This window comes from Fundulus heteroclitus, unplaced genomic scaffold (genome assembly GCF_011125445.2).
Source record: "Fundulus heteroclitus isolate FHET01 unplaced genomic scaffold, MU-UCD_Fhet_4.1 scaffold_48, whole genome shotgun sequence".
NCBI lineage: Eukaryota > Metazoa > Chordata > Actinopteri > Cyprinodontiformes > Fundulidae > Fundulus > Fundulus heteroclitus.
Genome location: NW_023396901.1, coordinates 2,759,780 through 2,776,234, shown reverse-complemented (window position 1 = coordinate 2,776,234; position 16,455 = coordinate 2,759,780). Strand labels below are relative to the sequence as shown.

The 16,455-nt window shown below is 38.0% G+C and overlaps 3 gene segments (V, D, J or C); all 3 read right to left on the bottom strand.

Moving 5' to 3' along the window:
* Nucleotides 1-749: 749 nt before the first annotated feature.
* Nucleotides 750-1,250, bottom strand: LOC118560766. The segment is given in 2 exon segments: nt 750-1,108; nt 1,208-1,250. Coding segments are annotated over 2 exon segments (402 nt in total).
* Nucleotides 1,251-7,913: 6,663 nt separating this feature from the next.
* LOC118560765 lies at nt 7,914-12,815 on the bottom strand. The segment is given in 3 exon segments: nt 7,914-8,012; nt 12,276-12,682; nt 12,773-12,815. Coding segments are annotated over 3 exon segments (549 nt in total).
* A 2,855-nt stretch (nt 12,816-15,670) lies between these two features.
* On the bottom strand, nt 15,671-16,108 carry LOC118560773. The segment is given in 2 exon segments: nt 15,671-15,975; nt 16,066-16,108. Coding segments are annotated over 2 exon segments (348 nt in total).
* Between the last annotated feature and the right edge of the window lie 347 nt (nt 16,109-16,455).

The following is a 16,455-nucleotide window of genomic DNA, read 5'->3' as shown; positions in this document are numbered from 1 at the left end:
TTTCTGTTAGATTCTTGGTTGTTTCAGATCTGAATCAAACACAGTGAAAGACTGAATTTTCATTGCAAGCTGTCATTTCCAACCCATCAATTAGTAAACAAGTCTGTATGTCAAAGTCTCATCAGTCTCATTCTGCACAGATATAAATCCTGAACAACTGGAAGATGAAGACGGTTTCTCTTCTAACAAAAAGTTTCAGTTTAAAATGTCTATTAATATGAAATATAATGGCATTTAAAATGTATCGCTTTAGATACTATCAAATGCTTTACTAAAACCATATAATACAAGTTAATCCTGATTCAACAGAAATTCCTACTTCATCACTACAGCTCACCTTTGTTTTGCCTCTCTGCTGGTATCAGCTGCATCCGTCAGGGCCTCATAAATAATGTATTTCTTGTACTGTAATTTTACTCTTTTGAGTTTTCTTAACCTCTGGGTTTGACATAAAAAAGAAAATGAATAATTCAAAACTTCTTTTATGTGTAACCTTTTTAGCCAGTTATTCCTGATATGTTGTGATATTAGTCTCTAATGTTACACAGATAAAGAGCTGGAGTTGGATAGGTGATTCATCAGAAACAAAATAAATGAAAAATCTTCCTTCCTCTTAGTTTTTGTTGTTTGTTCAACGTAAAATGTGACTTAATATTGACAGAAAATTGTGTATTTCCATTATAAAACAGTGAGAATTTATTTGTGGTCTAAGAGCGCCTCTTCTGGTCATTTAGTAGTAATGGACGTGTTCAGGCTCTGAGGGGTTTTTGTACAGCTCTGCTGCTGGTTTGTGTCACTGTGTCACTGTGGTCGTATCTGGCACAGTAATACACAGCAGAGTCTTCAGGCTGCATATTCTGTCCGTTTAGAGTCACTGTGCTGCTGGAAGTGACTACATCTATACTGAACTTGTTCTTCAGTGAATCTTTGTAGCGTGAATCTCCACCACTGTCGTTCATCCCAATCCACTCCAGTCCTTTTCCTGCAGGCTGTCTAATCCAAGCTGTCCAGTAGATCAGAGAATAAGAGACCTGACAGCTGATGGTCAGACGTTGACCTGGCTGCACAGTCACAGAGGCTGGCTGTGTCAGCTGTTCACACTTCACACCTGCAGGGAAAAATTTTAAGTTTATAATTACCACATAAACAGTGATCAGTCAGTTTATTGTGATCATGCTGTAAAAGTTTCTGCCTCAGTGAGACTCACAGGATCCAGCAACCAGCAGCAGCAGCAGAGCTACAGAGAACATTTTTGTGTTGAAGTTGATCTGATGGGAGTTTTTCTTCTTCTACAGCTGACAGCATCAGACCAAGCCTTTAAAGCAGAACACTTCATTTGCATGATGACGATCCTGCCTGTCAGGATTTTTGACCACGTGTTGCGGAAAGTGCTGTCCTTTATCACAGCATCCAGAAACAGTAACTCTGAAAGTACAAAGTTCATGTTAATTTTGTGTTTTTCATCTTCTGAACTGATTTATTGCCATTTTGTTGTGTACACTATTCTTTATGATGTTGTTTATTCAAGTATATTAAAAATTACCACATGGTGGGTTTAACAGTGCATAGATTATTAGTTTTCCTTAATTGATGGGATGATTCTGATTAATTTCAAAGTTTGCATTTTGCTAAAAGATTTTAGCTTTTTCATGGATTTTGTTCAGAAGACTAAAACAGAGTTACAAGCTTCAAAAGAAGGTATTTTAGAAAATGGTAATAAAACACTGTTGGCTCAGAGTGCTCCACTCAAAAGATAAAAGCAGATGTGTGTCAGGTACTGGTTACTGAGCCTGAATTCAGTGGTGGAAAGGAGACCAGCAGACTGTACCAGATGGCAGCGGAGTGATGTTGACAGTGGCTGGAGCAGGAGAACGTAGTGGAGCCGAAGCCGGGGGACTTAAGGGAACGCAGGCAGGAAGGCAGAGACGAGTGAAGGCTGGTAGGCAGAGACAGGGCTGGCTGGAGATGGGAGCACACGATGTGGGACGAAGGACGCTGGGAGACGTGAGGCACGTGCAGACGTGGGAAGGACGTTGTCGAACCAGCAGTGAAAGCAGAAATGGGAGGAGTTTATGTAGGAGGTTGAACAGGTGGAATGAGTCCAGACTTGATTATTGCAGCAGGTGAAACTGATCCAGCATGGGGTGAAGCAGGGGAGAGAAGGAAGAACTGCATCCTGACAATGTGCTGCAGGAATTAATGCTTAATAGTTTAACTCACACTGTGACCGGAGTTTTGGAACTGCAGTTTATCTACATTTAAATTCAAAGAAAATTAAATACACTTTATATGAGTTCTTAAAATTTGATTTCTTCTCTGTTAAAGCAGTTGTATGTAACTCAGTCCAATGGCTCCCACTGTGGAGAATTGTTCCTGGACTCAGGAGTTTATGAACCTCTCATCTCTTTTTAATGCACATTTTTGGATGTTTGTTGAAGGGAGAAACTGAGGAATTTATTTACAGTCTTTTATACCTCTTATCCTCTGTCTGTAGATCAGATAGTCAAAGAAGAGAAGTCACTTAGTTTCTCTTTGCTCATCAAGATTTTAACAAAATTCAGAACAATATTTCTCTGCAGTGTTCATACATTGTATGCACTTTGTTGCAGGCTATGTTGTTTTTATAGCTTTTTTTCTGCTAGTTTCTTAGTTTTTGTTGTTTTCAGATCTGAATGGGCCTTGACAGCAAATTCCTAAATATCCTAAGTATACATGTGCCATGGCCATTTTAGATTTGGAGAAACGTTGAGTGGGAAAACGTTTAGAGTTTCCCGTACTTATGAGAGTAAAATAGTGGTCCTAAACATATCCTCAACCAACATATTATGGTAAAACAAAACACTGCTGCGTTGGTATTTGAGTATTTAAGTGACTCGCAATATGATGATTGGGACCATATGAAAGGAGCTTTTTTCATTAATTTTCCTAAACATGGAAAGATTGCTGAAAAATGTCAAGGTTGGATGTGAGATTGTAAGGGACAGGACTTTACTGTGGAATATCTGACTACCTCTATGTGTCTCTACATTCAGTGCTAAGGAGCCAACAGTTGAATTTCCAGTCACTGCAGCATCTATCCAGGTACATTTATTTGGATTTTTCTCAGTGGAATAGAAACATCATCATACATCCATGACTTCCCTCATCATCGTGATCATAAAAACACCACACACTGCAAACTTGTGCTGAAACAGTCTATGAAATGGGCTGGTGGTCTTTTTGATTATCAGCAGGGGTGTTAATGTGTGTATGTGAGCTCCAGTTTAGCCTAGTCTGCTTTTTAGAAGCAACTTTGGGCTTGTTTTTCTCTAAAGCTGCTTGCAATGTTCATGAGCAACAGGTTTTGTTTTTTGGGGGCTAGTTTTTCAATGTGAAATCCCTTATTTGGACTTGGCTTTTTTTTTTCAAACAGAACCCCTTTTTCTTTTGTGTGTTGGAGTCAGCTGTCTCCTTCAGACCCTCGTAAGCAACGTATTTCATGCTGTTGTTTTGGAGTTTTTTGCACAACCTCTTTGCTCACTTTAACCTCTTCCCCGGTGCAGTAAAACACAGCAGAATCATCTGGTTTCATTTGTTAAAGAGAGACAAAACAGACATTTTCTTTTTGGCCAGATAATAATCATGATATGTGGCAAAATGAGACCCTAATGTTACACAGACAAAACACCTATTCACACGGGATAAGCATTATCGGGGAACCCCATGTAACACGTAAATTACTCTCTACAGGTGCTTTTTATGTGGAGCATTTGCACATGATAAGAGAATCCTGAGATTTTAATGGAATTTACTGACATCTCCCGGTTATGATGTAAACCCAAAGAAAGACATGAACCAGTGAGTGAGTTGATGTTAAAACTTCTTTACAGAGTACGGCTACAGCTCAGCTGTACAACAGAAGCCTTCAAACAGAAGAAAAGTATTCTTAACTCACAGTGCATGATGTGATCCACCATTTGCATAACTAATGCACCTTCTCTTCAGCCTTTTCATTTTGATGCTGTACGTTAAGGGCCGATAGGGTTTTGCTGGCTAGGAACCCAACAGGTTTTCTAAACACGTCAATGAAGCCTCCATTCTTCACCAAAAGCAAATAAAAATACACCAAGGAACCAAAATTGACTATTCACATATCGGATCGTGCCCATCTCTGACCAAATCACACAGAAGCCAATTCATATAGATTAGTATTATCACAGGACCCCAGAGTTTAGCTAAATGTATTAGGAAATTAGCAGGGGACTTTTTACCTTCCAAATTACTGAGACTGCTGATTTGCACAGGATTAACAACACAGACTATCTCTGCAATTATTACAAATCACATGTGGTCCCTCGTTAGAATGAATCATGTCAGAATAGGACTAAAGAGCTCTGGTTGGATTGTTGATTAATTAGAAACAAAATAAATGCAAATTATACCTTCTTCTTAGTTGTACTTAGTTTATTTGTTGGTGATATTGTTTATTTGCTTTTCAAAATTGAGCAAAAATACTGTCAATGACAGAAAACTTTAAGTTTTGTTTATAGAACAGTGAGAATTTATTTGTTGTCCAAGAGCGCCTCGTCTGGTCATTTAGTAGTAACAGACGTGTTCAGGCGCTGAGGGGTTTTTGTACAGCTGTGCTGCTGGTTTGTGTCACTGTGGTCTACTCTGGCACAGTAATACACAGCAGAGTCTTCAGGCTGCATATTCTGTCCATTCAGAATCACTGTTTTACTTGAAGTGTCTACATCTATAATGAACTTGTTCTTCAGTGAATCTTTGTAATGTGAACTTCCATAACTATCGTTCACCCCAATCCACTCCAGTCCTTTCCCTGCAGCCTGTCTGATCCAAGCTGTCCAGTAGCTCAGAGAATAAGAGACCTGACAGCTGATGGTCAGACGTTGACCTGGCTGCACAGTCACAGAGGCTGTCTGTGTCAGCTGTTCACACTTCACACCTGCAGAGGAAAATATTAAGTTTATAATTACCACATAAACAGTGATCAGTCAGTTTACAGTTTTTATTGGTTGCTTTGACACAGCAGTCAACTCAAAACCCACATTTTTCAAAACAGTTAACGCAGAGACCTAAACAGTGGTACCAATGGTCAAAATGAAACATTTTGTTTGCAAAAGGCTCCAACTCTGCCAAAACATTTAACATATGATCCAAAAGCACATTTTCCCCTCAAACAACACAACTTGCACACAAATGTTTGAGCCCTTCCAATCATTTGTTACACAAGGGGGAACAAAATACAAAACACCACACTCAATGTGAATCAGTGCAGCATTGCTGGTTCATTGTAGCCAAAGACTGTACACAGCTTACATGTCAGTGTCATTTTTTGCAAAAAATGGATCCAGAAGCAAATATGTTGTGATGCAAATTTTATTGATTCTTCATTCTTTTTTTCCAGATAAACAAATGAAATATTCCAAAAAATGAAAGATTCCAACAGAAAATACTTGGGCTGTTTGTTCCTTCTAGTCCATTCTGTCCTGACGAATAGGCCACATGGCCTCATCTTCATCACACTCAATATTTTCCCTTGCAATGCACCTAGGGAAAAATCTTCTTGCATGCCTGATCCATCCTTGACATGCCTCTGCATCTATATCATGGGCAGCAGCAGTCATTGCATTGAGCTAGGGCATCTGCTCATAGGGGCGGTGATCATATACCTTCCATCTCCATGCACTGAAGAATTCCTCTACAGGAATAGATAGAGATGTATATACTGTATAGCAGCAATACCTGCTGTTCCGTCGAAAAACTCTTACCATGGATGCAGTCGTTTTTCTATTGAGAAAAGGTTGGACTCTTTGTCCAGCCCCTCTAAGTGAAAGGCCATGATTTACCACATGATCAATCACTGTTGCCCAAATTTCATATGTAACTTGAGTCCTTCCAGCTACACCGCCACCTCACACATGGATTCCTCTTCCTCATAATCTTCTTCCCCTGACTCATCTACCTCTTACTCTGACTCTCATCTGCCTTAGACCATCCATGCTTGCAAAGAACAACACACAACATGGCACCTTTTACGTAAAGCCTGCAAACTGACTGCAAATTGAAAAATTGTGTAAAGAGGTGTCAATCAGGTGCTTCAGTGATTTCATTCTGATCAAGAAGTTTGTAAGAGCTTGGAACATATAGTTTCTGTTTTGCTACCACAGCTAAAGCAATGGAGGTTGGACTGCACAAATGACATCTGTGTTAACTGTTTTGCAAAAGCGTGGGGAAAATGAGTCAAACCAATGAGAATGAGTTAACTCATTTGCAAGAAGTGTCTTTTGCTCTGCAGAGATGGTGATGCTGAAAACTGAGAGGTTGCGAGTTTCTTCAAACAGGTCAAAGCAATCTATAAAAACTGTATTGTGATCATGCTGTAAAGGTTTCTGCCTCAGTGAGACTCACAGGATCCAGCAACCAGCAGCAGCAGCAGAGCTACAGAGAACATTTTTGTGTTGAAGTTGATCTGATGGGAGTTTTTCTTCTTCTGCAGCTGACAGCATCAGACCAAGTCTTTAAACCAGAACACTTCATTTGCATGATGACGATCCTGCCTGTCAGGATCTTTGACCACATATTGCAGGAAGTGCTGTCCTTTATCACAGCATCCAGAAACAGTAACTCTGAAAGTACAAAGTTCATGTTAATTTAGTGTTTTTCATCGTCTGAACTGATTTATTACCATTTTGTTGTGTACTCTATCGGTCATGATGTTGTTTATTCAAGTATATTAAGTTTTACCACGTGGTGGGTTTAACAGCGCATGGATTATTAGTTTTCCAAAATGTATGGGATGATTCTGAAGTTTGAATTTTGGTAAAAGATTTTAGCTTTGTTCATGGATTTTGTTCAGAAGACTAAAACAGGGTTAGAAGCTTCAAAAGAAGGTATTCTAGAAAATGGTAATAAAATACTTTTGTCTCAGAGTCCTACACTCAACAGGTAACAGCAGATGTGCTGCAGGAATTAATAGTTAATAGTTTCACAGTGTGACCGGACTTCTTGAATTGCAGTTTCTCTACATTTAAATAGTTTGAATATTTCCTTGAAAGAATATAAAAAACATTTTTTGGAAGTTCACAAAAGTTGAATTATTTGATGCTAAAGCAGTGGCAAGGCAGGTTTATTTGTATAGAACATTTCAGTAATAAAACAATTACAATTCCTTTACATGGACAGAGCATAAGAAACGCTTGGTACCTAAATCAGTCTAACGGCTCCTCCTGTGGTGGGTTTATGTTAAAACTATTCCTGGACTGAGGAGTTTCTGAACCTCTCCGCCATTTTTAATACATATTGTTGGGCTTTTAGTTGAAGAGAGGAAATGAGGAATTTATCTGTTGAACCACGTGTTGACAGGATCCCTGGAAAACAGGAAATCTCAAACCACAATAAAAGTCCTTCCTTTATAGAACAGTGAGAATTCATTTGTGGTCTAAGAGCGCCTCTTCAGGTCATTTAGTAGTAATAGACGTGTTCAGGCTCTGAGGGGTTTTTGTACAGCACTGCTGCTGGTTTGTGTCACTGTCATCTACTCTGGCACAGTAATACACAGCAGGGTCTTCAGGCTGCATATTCTGTCCGTTTAGAGTCACTGTACTGCTGGAAGTCTCTACGTCTATACTGAACTTGTTCTTCAGTGAATATTTGTACTCTGAATTTCCATCACTATCATTAACCCCAATCCACTCCAGTCCTTTCCCTGCAGGCTGTCTGATCCAAGCTGTCCAGTAGCTCAGATCATAAGAGACCTGACAGCTGATGGTCAGACGTTGACCTGGCTGCACAGTCACAGAGGCTGGCTGTGTCAGCAGTTCACACTTCACACCTGCAGAGAAACATATTAAAGCTAGAATTATTCTACAAACCGTAATCAGTCCTTTAATGGTGAACATGCTGTAAACGCCTCAGTCAGACTCATAGGATCCAGCTACTAGCAGCAGCAGAGCTACAGAGAACATGTTGGTGCTGAAGGTGATCTGAGGGGAGTTTCTCTTCATCTGGTGCTGACAGCATGAGGTCACGTCTTTAAAAGTTAATGGTTAATTTGCATAATGCAACAAACAAGGAGTCTGTAAGTTTTACCAGATCATAGGTGGGAACCTTGTCTAGCAGTATTCGGTAAACTATTCCTGTATTTGATATGAAATAAATTTTATATTTTGATATTTTCATTTAGACTGTTTCTCATCTTTAAGATTTTTGTTCTATTCACAGAAAGAAAAAAAATCAACTAGTCTATTAAAGGAAAAGACACCAAATGTTTTTTTTAACTAATTTTAAATGGCCTTAATTTTTTTGTGTGTGTCTGAATGTAATGTGAAGCATTATACAAATCTTGGTCATTTACCATAATTTCAAAAGGGAAGGCAATTTTTTAAAGATTTATGTTAATTAATTGAAAAAAATTTAAACATTTAAGAATAAAACACTGATCTGCAAATGTTTAGTGTTTTCTAACTTTCTTGATGATTACTGTTTGCTGCTATTGTCTGAAACTAGAAAATGTACTTCATCAACACTACATTATTCCAATAACATCTATCCAGTGACTTTTACTCAAAACCAGTTTATTATGCACTAAAATCTGCTTTTATTCAATTTATCATGCTTTCCAAGGAGACCCTCACTGTCTCCTTGAATACAGCAAACCTATTCAAGGAGACAGTGACCTAAATCCTGTTCTTATTGCTGATAATAAACTACATTTCTGTCATTATTTGGAGGTGTCTGGTTATGGTTTTGATTTAGATTCATGTTTTTCTTGATATCTATGTTTTATAGGTCTTGCCATACTCAGATATTAGGTTTGTCCTCTGGATATTGCCATAAGGTTCAATACTTCATGTTTTAGATTTGTTATACGTTTTTTTCTCATGACTGCATTTCTTTACCTTTTGTCTCTTAGTTAACAGTTACCTTCATTTGTCCATGTAGTTTTGTGTTTATGTTATCAGTCAGATTATGTCCTTGTATTTTTCTTAAGCTCCATTCATGTTTATTTCAGTCTGCACCCTCTACCATAGCTCCAGCCAATTTACTTCATTCACCTGCTGATGTGAATTAGGTTCAAGTCATCTCACCTGGGACTCTGCTTATTTATTCCTGCCTCCCATAGTCACCTTGTCTGCCTGTTTTTGACCTTGTCTCAAGTTTTCTCCAATTTTCCCTGTTTGCCTTGCCCTTGCTGGACACCTCATCGGCTCTCTGACTGTGGACATGACCTTGAACTGCTCTGACCATAATTCCTGCCCAGCCCCTTTGTTCTTGTCTGCCTTCTCCTGTCTGTCATCTCCTGCTGTGAGCAGCCTGCGCCAATCTGGACATTTTCCTCCCCATATCTGATTTTGTTTGTTTTATTTTAAAAAATAAACCTTTAAAGCGCAACTACATATCTGGCTTGAATACCGGGTTCTCTGATCTGAAGTTCATAACACATATTTAAATATTTCTTTCAATCAAACCTCAAATAATTTAAAAACAGGATACTATTCTGGCACACCAGCAAAACTGTTGTCATGTTTTAGATCTAAAATGATTTGCACATCCTTTTCTTACAAAGCCTTTGACTACTTTGTTTCATTAAAATGTTGCATTAGCAGTTTGAATTTAACAATATATTTGTGATTTTAATAGAATTTTTTTCACCATGAGAACTTTGACTCGATAATTTTGGTCAATGTGACAAAAAATGTGGACAGACTGAAAGTCTCTCCAAGGTTTTTCATCTCTGGACGAGACTAAATGGACTCCATACTCTGTCCTGTAGAACCTGATGTGATGGAAATAGAAGAGCTACAGGTGAAAATAACATGGGAAATGACAAATGTTCTGACATTTACTGATCACTGTAACATTCAAAATTTAAAAACAAAAGAATGTACATTCTAGAAAGAGGTCATGAAAGGGAACAATGAGTGTGTTCCTCATCCTGAAACTGGAGACATTGATTGCAAACCAGTCAGCAGGACAGAAATGCACAGCAGAGACTGTTGGTTTGCCTGATAATGGAGAAGGAGGGATTTAATGTACTGACAGTGTGTAATAATGCAGCATCTATGTTTCATCGTACCATTTAAAAAAAACTCCTTGCATTTAGATTTCACGTGAAAAGACATGTGACATTATAAAATATAAAGGGATGATAAACAAGTTATTTCTATAGTATTTCAAAACAGTTCATTTTAGAAAAAAACTAAACTTGAGTAAGTCATTTTAAAACAAACGGGGTTAAAATGGTAATTCAGACTGGAAAACAAACTTTTATTCCCTGACTGCCTCCTCATGCGCCTGTGATCCAGCCAATCTGCTTCAAGACCTCTTCCTACCTCAGCCAATCATCCTGCAAACTTTGCTTATACAGCCCTCCATTTATGGATTCTCCTGCTCCTCAGATGAGCTTTATCCCACCTCCATCCCATCTCCTCCTTAGCGCTCTCATGTCCTCCTTGCTCCCTTGTCTCCTCCGGCCGCCACCAATAATGTCCGGACCCCAGGGGGGAAGATTTCACTAATCCTAATCTGAAAACTCAACGTCCAAGATCATATCCATTCGCATCTCTCAGGTCTTCTGCGGCATAGACATCATATACGTAGACGCGTCATAGGGCGCAGGTTCGCACGTCAACGTCACCGCCATATTGTATGTGGCAGAAAAAAGTCGAGTTCTGTTATTGTGAACGTGAATCAGAAAAGATGCCTCATTCCTGTGCTGCAATAAATACACACACACACACACACACGCATATATATATATATATATATATATATATATATATATATATATATATATATATATATATATATATATATATATATATATGTGTGTGTTTATGTGTTATGAATATAAGGATAAATTTGTTAAATCTAAACATTGTGGTCTTCATTATTTCATAAACCCGTGTCACAGGAGAACCTTTAGGAACAGACTTTTTGGGTGAGTATTAAAGAGGTAAAATTAATAATATGAGGGAAAAAAAGTCCTAAAGTAAAAATAAACTAACAAACACAAAAGTGATAATGTTATGATAAAAACATCATATTATGAGAATTAAGGGGAAACATTTCCAGAATAATCACAGTTTGCAGAATTATTTCACTCCTGGAGTAATAGGGCCAGGTTAGATTATTTTAATTATTTTTATTCTTTAGGAGAATAAATTCAGGAGAATGAAGCTAAAGGGATACGGAAATAAACTTGTAATATTACGAAAACAAAAATACTACGAATACAAAGTATATTCAGAGATTAAAGTCCCTCTGATACTGTTTAAGTGACTGAGTAACTGCAGATTTGCCACATTTAAGATGGCGGACGCTCTGACGCATCGCAGCATAGGCAGAACCCGCCCAATGACGCGTCTACTCTTATATTATGTCTATGTTCTGCGGGGTCAGAGCACCAAAGAACTATCGCTGATTCATGTCAATAAATCGAATTGCCTTTTCTGTCCGTGTGACTCTTTCCAGGTTGAATTAGAGAAGGTGTACAAAAATGTGTCATCAAAGAAAAAAACAATCTATCACTTTTATGTTATACCTTCTACAGCTATTTGTAAAAGAGTGAAATGAGAAAAGCTTTCTGCTGAACAAAGATGAGGTCAACAAACAAGAAAACTCAAACCATGTGTGTTCAGTTTATGTGTCGCTCTTATATCACCACCGGCTGTTATACAGTGTTTTTTAAGAAGTTTGTGTTAGGATTTCCCTCTCTGTTGCCTTTTAACACACTTTTTTCACTTCTTGGTTTGTTTTACACATTTACAAAATGTATACGCAGTAATACAAACCAAAGCAGTAGTTGATTTATAAGTAAATCATGGTTAAAATGAAAAGAGTATTGCTACACAATACCTCACAAATGCATGAGTGTGCTACAGGTGATGAGAGAATCATGAAAAAGCTGCAGCCTCTGATTTTAGTCCTTCAGTCCTTTTATAGCTGTCTGAATGATCCAAGTGTTGCAGTGATGAACAAATACTAATATTTGTTAGTTTGTTCTTAATCATACATCAGAATTCAATACATTAGCCATTGTTCTCCCAGACACTTTGAAATTTGCTTGAATTTTATGGACATTTCTATCTTTGATTCCTGTTCTAATATGGATGAAACAATCAGGAGCACTGAGATGATCATTCAGACAAAGCTTATTTCACTTCCTTTCAGTCAATCAGACATTTTCTTACAATCTAAATTTCATACAATATTTGTCTTATTCTTTTTTAACTTTTTTAACTGATAACATTACAAATAACATTTACTTTTACGAGTTCAACAATGAATTGTGTTGGAACACCTCCTCTGGTGGTTTCATATAACCTGTTCAGGCTATGAGGGGTTTTTGTGCAGCTGTGCTGCTGGTTTGTGTCACTGTGGTCGTTTCTGGCACAGTAATACACAGCAGAGTCTTCAGGCTGCATATTCTGTCCATTTAGAGTCACTGTTTTACTGGAAGTGTCTAAGTCTATACTGAACTTGTTCTTCAGTGAGTCTTTGTACGCTGAACCTCCAGTATATTTCCCCCCAATCCACTCCAGTCCTTTCCCTGCAGCCTGTCTGATCCAGTCAGTTGCATAGCTGCTCATAGAATAAGAAACCTGACAGCTGATGGTCAGACGTTGACCTGGCTGCACAGTCACAGAGGCTGGCTGTGTCAGCTGTTCACACTTCACACCTGTGGAGAAGCACATTAAAACTATATCATTACCAGCAGGGAATATTTGGTTCGGTCATGACACACAATGTTTATCTCATTGAGACTCACAGGATCCAGCAGCCAGCAGCAGCAGCAGAGCTACAGAGAACATGGTGCTGAAGGTGATCTGATGGGAGTTTCTCTTGTTCTGCAGCTGACAGCATCAGATCATCTCTATAAAACCTGACACTTCTGATTTGCATGATACCAAACCAGCCACATCAGAAACACATAATGGAAAGGGTTTTTTTACACAGTAGTGACCAACAGGAAGGCACAGTATGCTTGTTTTTAAAATACCTGTCTTTAATTAATAATGTTTTATTTGTGTTCCTTTTTTGATTTTTGTATTTACCAATTTCAATATTACATAAAACATGTGCAACAATCATATCTGAGCAAATGTTATTTTTTATATTGTCTGGGACTTCTAAAATCAGCTGCTGTTAATTTTTTTAAACTTTTATTTTTTACACCAGTCAGTAAATCTTCAGACAGCCTGAGTGGTTTCAGGTCTCCTTAACTAGTCCCTTAAACCCAAAAGTTATTTGGCTTTCAGAGATTTTTGTGCAAGTCAGCAAAATATTTCTGTTACAATGACTCTCTGTCTGTCTTCAACTACATATTTTGTACATTTTGAGACAGTAAATGTTGGTCTTATTGTATTACGACAACAAAATCTTTTGTGGTCTATGTTAAATGTTGGTTACAATCTACAAATGAACATTATCTTTATATCAATGCCATCGTCTCATGCAGATTTCTGACCTACCTGCAGGGAAACTCTCAGGAACAATAGTAAAAACAAAGGTTTAAAGAGTGGTGTGCTTTTCTGTGTTTGTAGTAAAACAATTTTGTTTTTGCATACGTTGTCATATTTGATGGAATTGGATTGAAGCGCAGACAAGAGCTTGGGAGTTGCATGTTGAATAGTGGCGATTTATTCAACAATAAAACAAGGCTTACACAGTGACAGGGAAACAGGAATCAGGAGTATGGCAACAACGACACCAGAGCAGAGTAGAAAAATGGATGAAGACAGAGATCCTGGCAAATGGTAATGGCAAATGGTAATGGCTATATTTACATATTTACATTGACAATGTAAATATATAAGGGGAGAAAGGAGGAGTAACAACTGGTACCAATTACACAGGCACGATGAGAAAGATTCAATTAAGCAGAGAGGGAAAAGTGCAGTGAGCTGGCATGAGCAGAGGGAGAACTGAGGGTCCATCCAAATACCTTTATTGGGCAAGGACTCTTTAGCCAAAACGGAAGTTCATCAGCAGTCGCCATGACAAGTGCTTTCTGAATAGTGCAGTCAGTAAGGAAGGAGGTAAGAAAAGGAGTCTGTACGCTTTCACCTGCGGCTAATTTAGCAAATAAACCTCGCAGTATCACTTACCAGCCTGAAAGGGATTCCACAATCCTTTGCATGGCATGCTGTATAAGCAGAGGCCATCTCACGGAAATTGATGAAAATGGCCGGAGAGTAGAGTAGAGAAGGCTGTAGGCCCGGATTTGACTCACATCATGCATGTGTGTTTCGGTCAGGTAATGATATCGGAGTTAAAGGCTGTTCGAAAGCGGGGCAGCAGTTTGAAGCTCCTTTCTTTCATACAATAGAGTTCTTACTGTTGACCCATGAAAGATCAAGAATAAAGAGCTATATCAACAAACAGAAGCAGTTATTTATTATATCCATACATCTGCTGTATTCTCTTTGTATTGAGACAGCTGAAGAGCAGAATGATATTTAATTAGATCCACATTGTTCAAAATGTCCAAATGTTTAATATTTTCTGACTTGTTTTATTTAATTATTTTTTTAAAAAAGTAAAGTCAATAATCCGTTTTTTCACGGCAGTATTTTATCAGTTATTTATTGCTTCTGTACAGCCAGATGAAACGTCAATTTGGGTGAGATCGGGGAAAAGCAAAGGTTGCTTTGAGTCAGTCAGGGAGACTGACGTTATCCAGCAGCATCATCATCACAACAACAGAGAACATGTTGGTGCTGAAGATGAGCTGAGGGGAGTTTCTCTTCTTCTCATAGCATCACAGAATGTCTTTAAATCAGAATTCTTCAATTTGCAAATTAACAAACTATCATGTTAGTATTCTGTTACTCTTAATTTAAGTAATACATAAATCCTGCCTAACTCAAGTGAAATGTACTTTTGTATTGTGACCATAAAAGAAATACATGATATACTCTATCTCCATCTAGGTCATTATATACTGTATCTCAAAGATATAGTAGCCATCACTATATATGTCTCATATGACAACTGGGGGGAAATAAAGACTTACCGCGTCTTAAAAAAAGAAAAGCATCAAAAAACAAAAATTGTTTCATACAATGAAATTAAGCAACCTTTTTCATCACTATGGGAAACAATGTCCAAAAGTAATTATTGGGTTATTTCCTCATTAAGTATATAGGCCGTGTCCTCGGGTCATTGGGAAGGTGACATAGAAATATAAGCTTTTGACCATCTTTGTTTTGTTGTTCTTGTTGGTTGTGTTAATTAGCTGTTTTAAGTAGTAAACAAAATATGCAATTTTTCACCATGTTGTTGAGCTATTTGCTGCTACTTATCTGTTGTACAAAAAGCATCATAACTTTCTGAAGTTCAGATTTGTTGAACCATAAATTGTTTCAGGTTATTTCTGAATTAGTGTCAATATGTTGGAGTATCCTGAGGTGACAATAACATTACCAAAGAAACACCCATATTTAAATAAGCCATTCATTAAAGATCCCATTATTGTGAATTTACATGGTAGTACGTTGTATGTCATGTTTTTTTTTTTTTTTCACAGAAATTTGGAACATTGCGGTGCTGTCTGCATGAAACAGTCTAAATTCATTTGTGGTCTAAAAGCGCCTCCTCTGGTTGGTGAGTAATAAAAGTGTTCAGGCTCTGAGGGGTTTTTGTACAGCTGTGCTGCTGGTTTGTGTCACTGTGGCTCTCTGGCACAGTAATACACAGCAGAGTCCTCAGGCTGCATATTCTGTCCATTCAGAGTCAATATTTTACTGGAAGTGTCTAAGTCGATACTGAACTTGTTCTTCAGTGAGTCTTTGTAGTTTGAACTTCCAGTATATTTGTACCCAATCCACTCCAGTCCTTTCCCTGCAGGTTGTCTGATCCAATGTGTCAAGTAGCTGCTCACATCATAAGAGACCTGACAGCTGATGGTCAGACGATGACCTGGCTGCACAGTCACAGAGACTGGCTGTGTCAGCTGTTCACACTTCACACCTGCAGAGAAACACATTAAAACTATATCATTACCAACAGGGAATATTCAGCTCAGTCATGCCACACAACGTTTGTCCCGTTGAGACTCACAGGATCCAGCAGCCAGCAGCAGCAGCAGAGCTACAGAGAACATGTTGGTGCTGAAGGTGATCTGATGGGAGTTTCTCTTCTGAAGCTGACAGCAACCCATCAGGTCTATAACACCAGACTCTTCTGATTTGCATAATACCAAACCAGCCACACAAGAATCACATGATATTTTTTTTTTATGTAGCATTAACCAATGCACAGTATGTTTGCATTTATAATACCTATATTAAATTACTATGTTCTTCTAATTGGGATTTTTTTCTGATTTCTCTATTTAACATTTTCAATATTACAGGAAACACATGCAAGAATGATATCTGAGCTAATGTAAGTTTTTATATCATCTAGCACTTTTGAAACCAGTGTCATGCCATCACAGGGTTTTTTTTC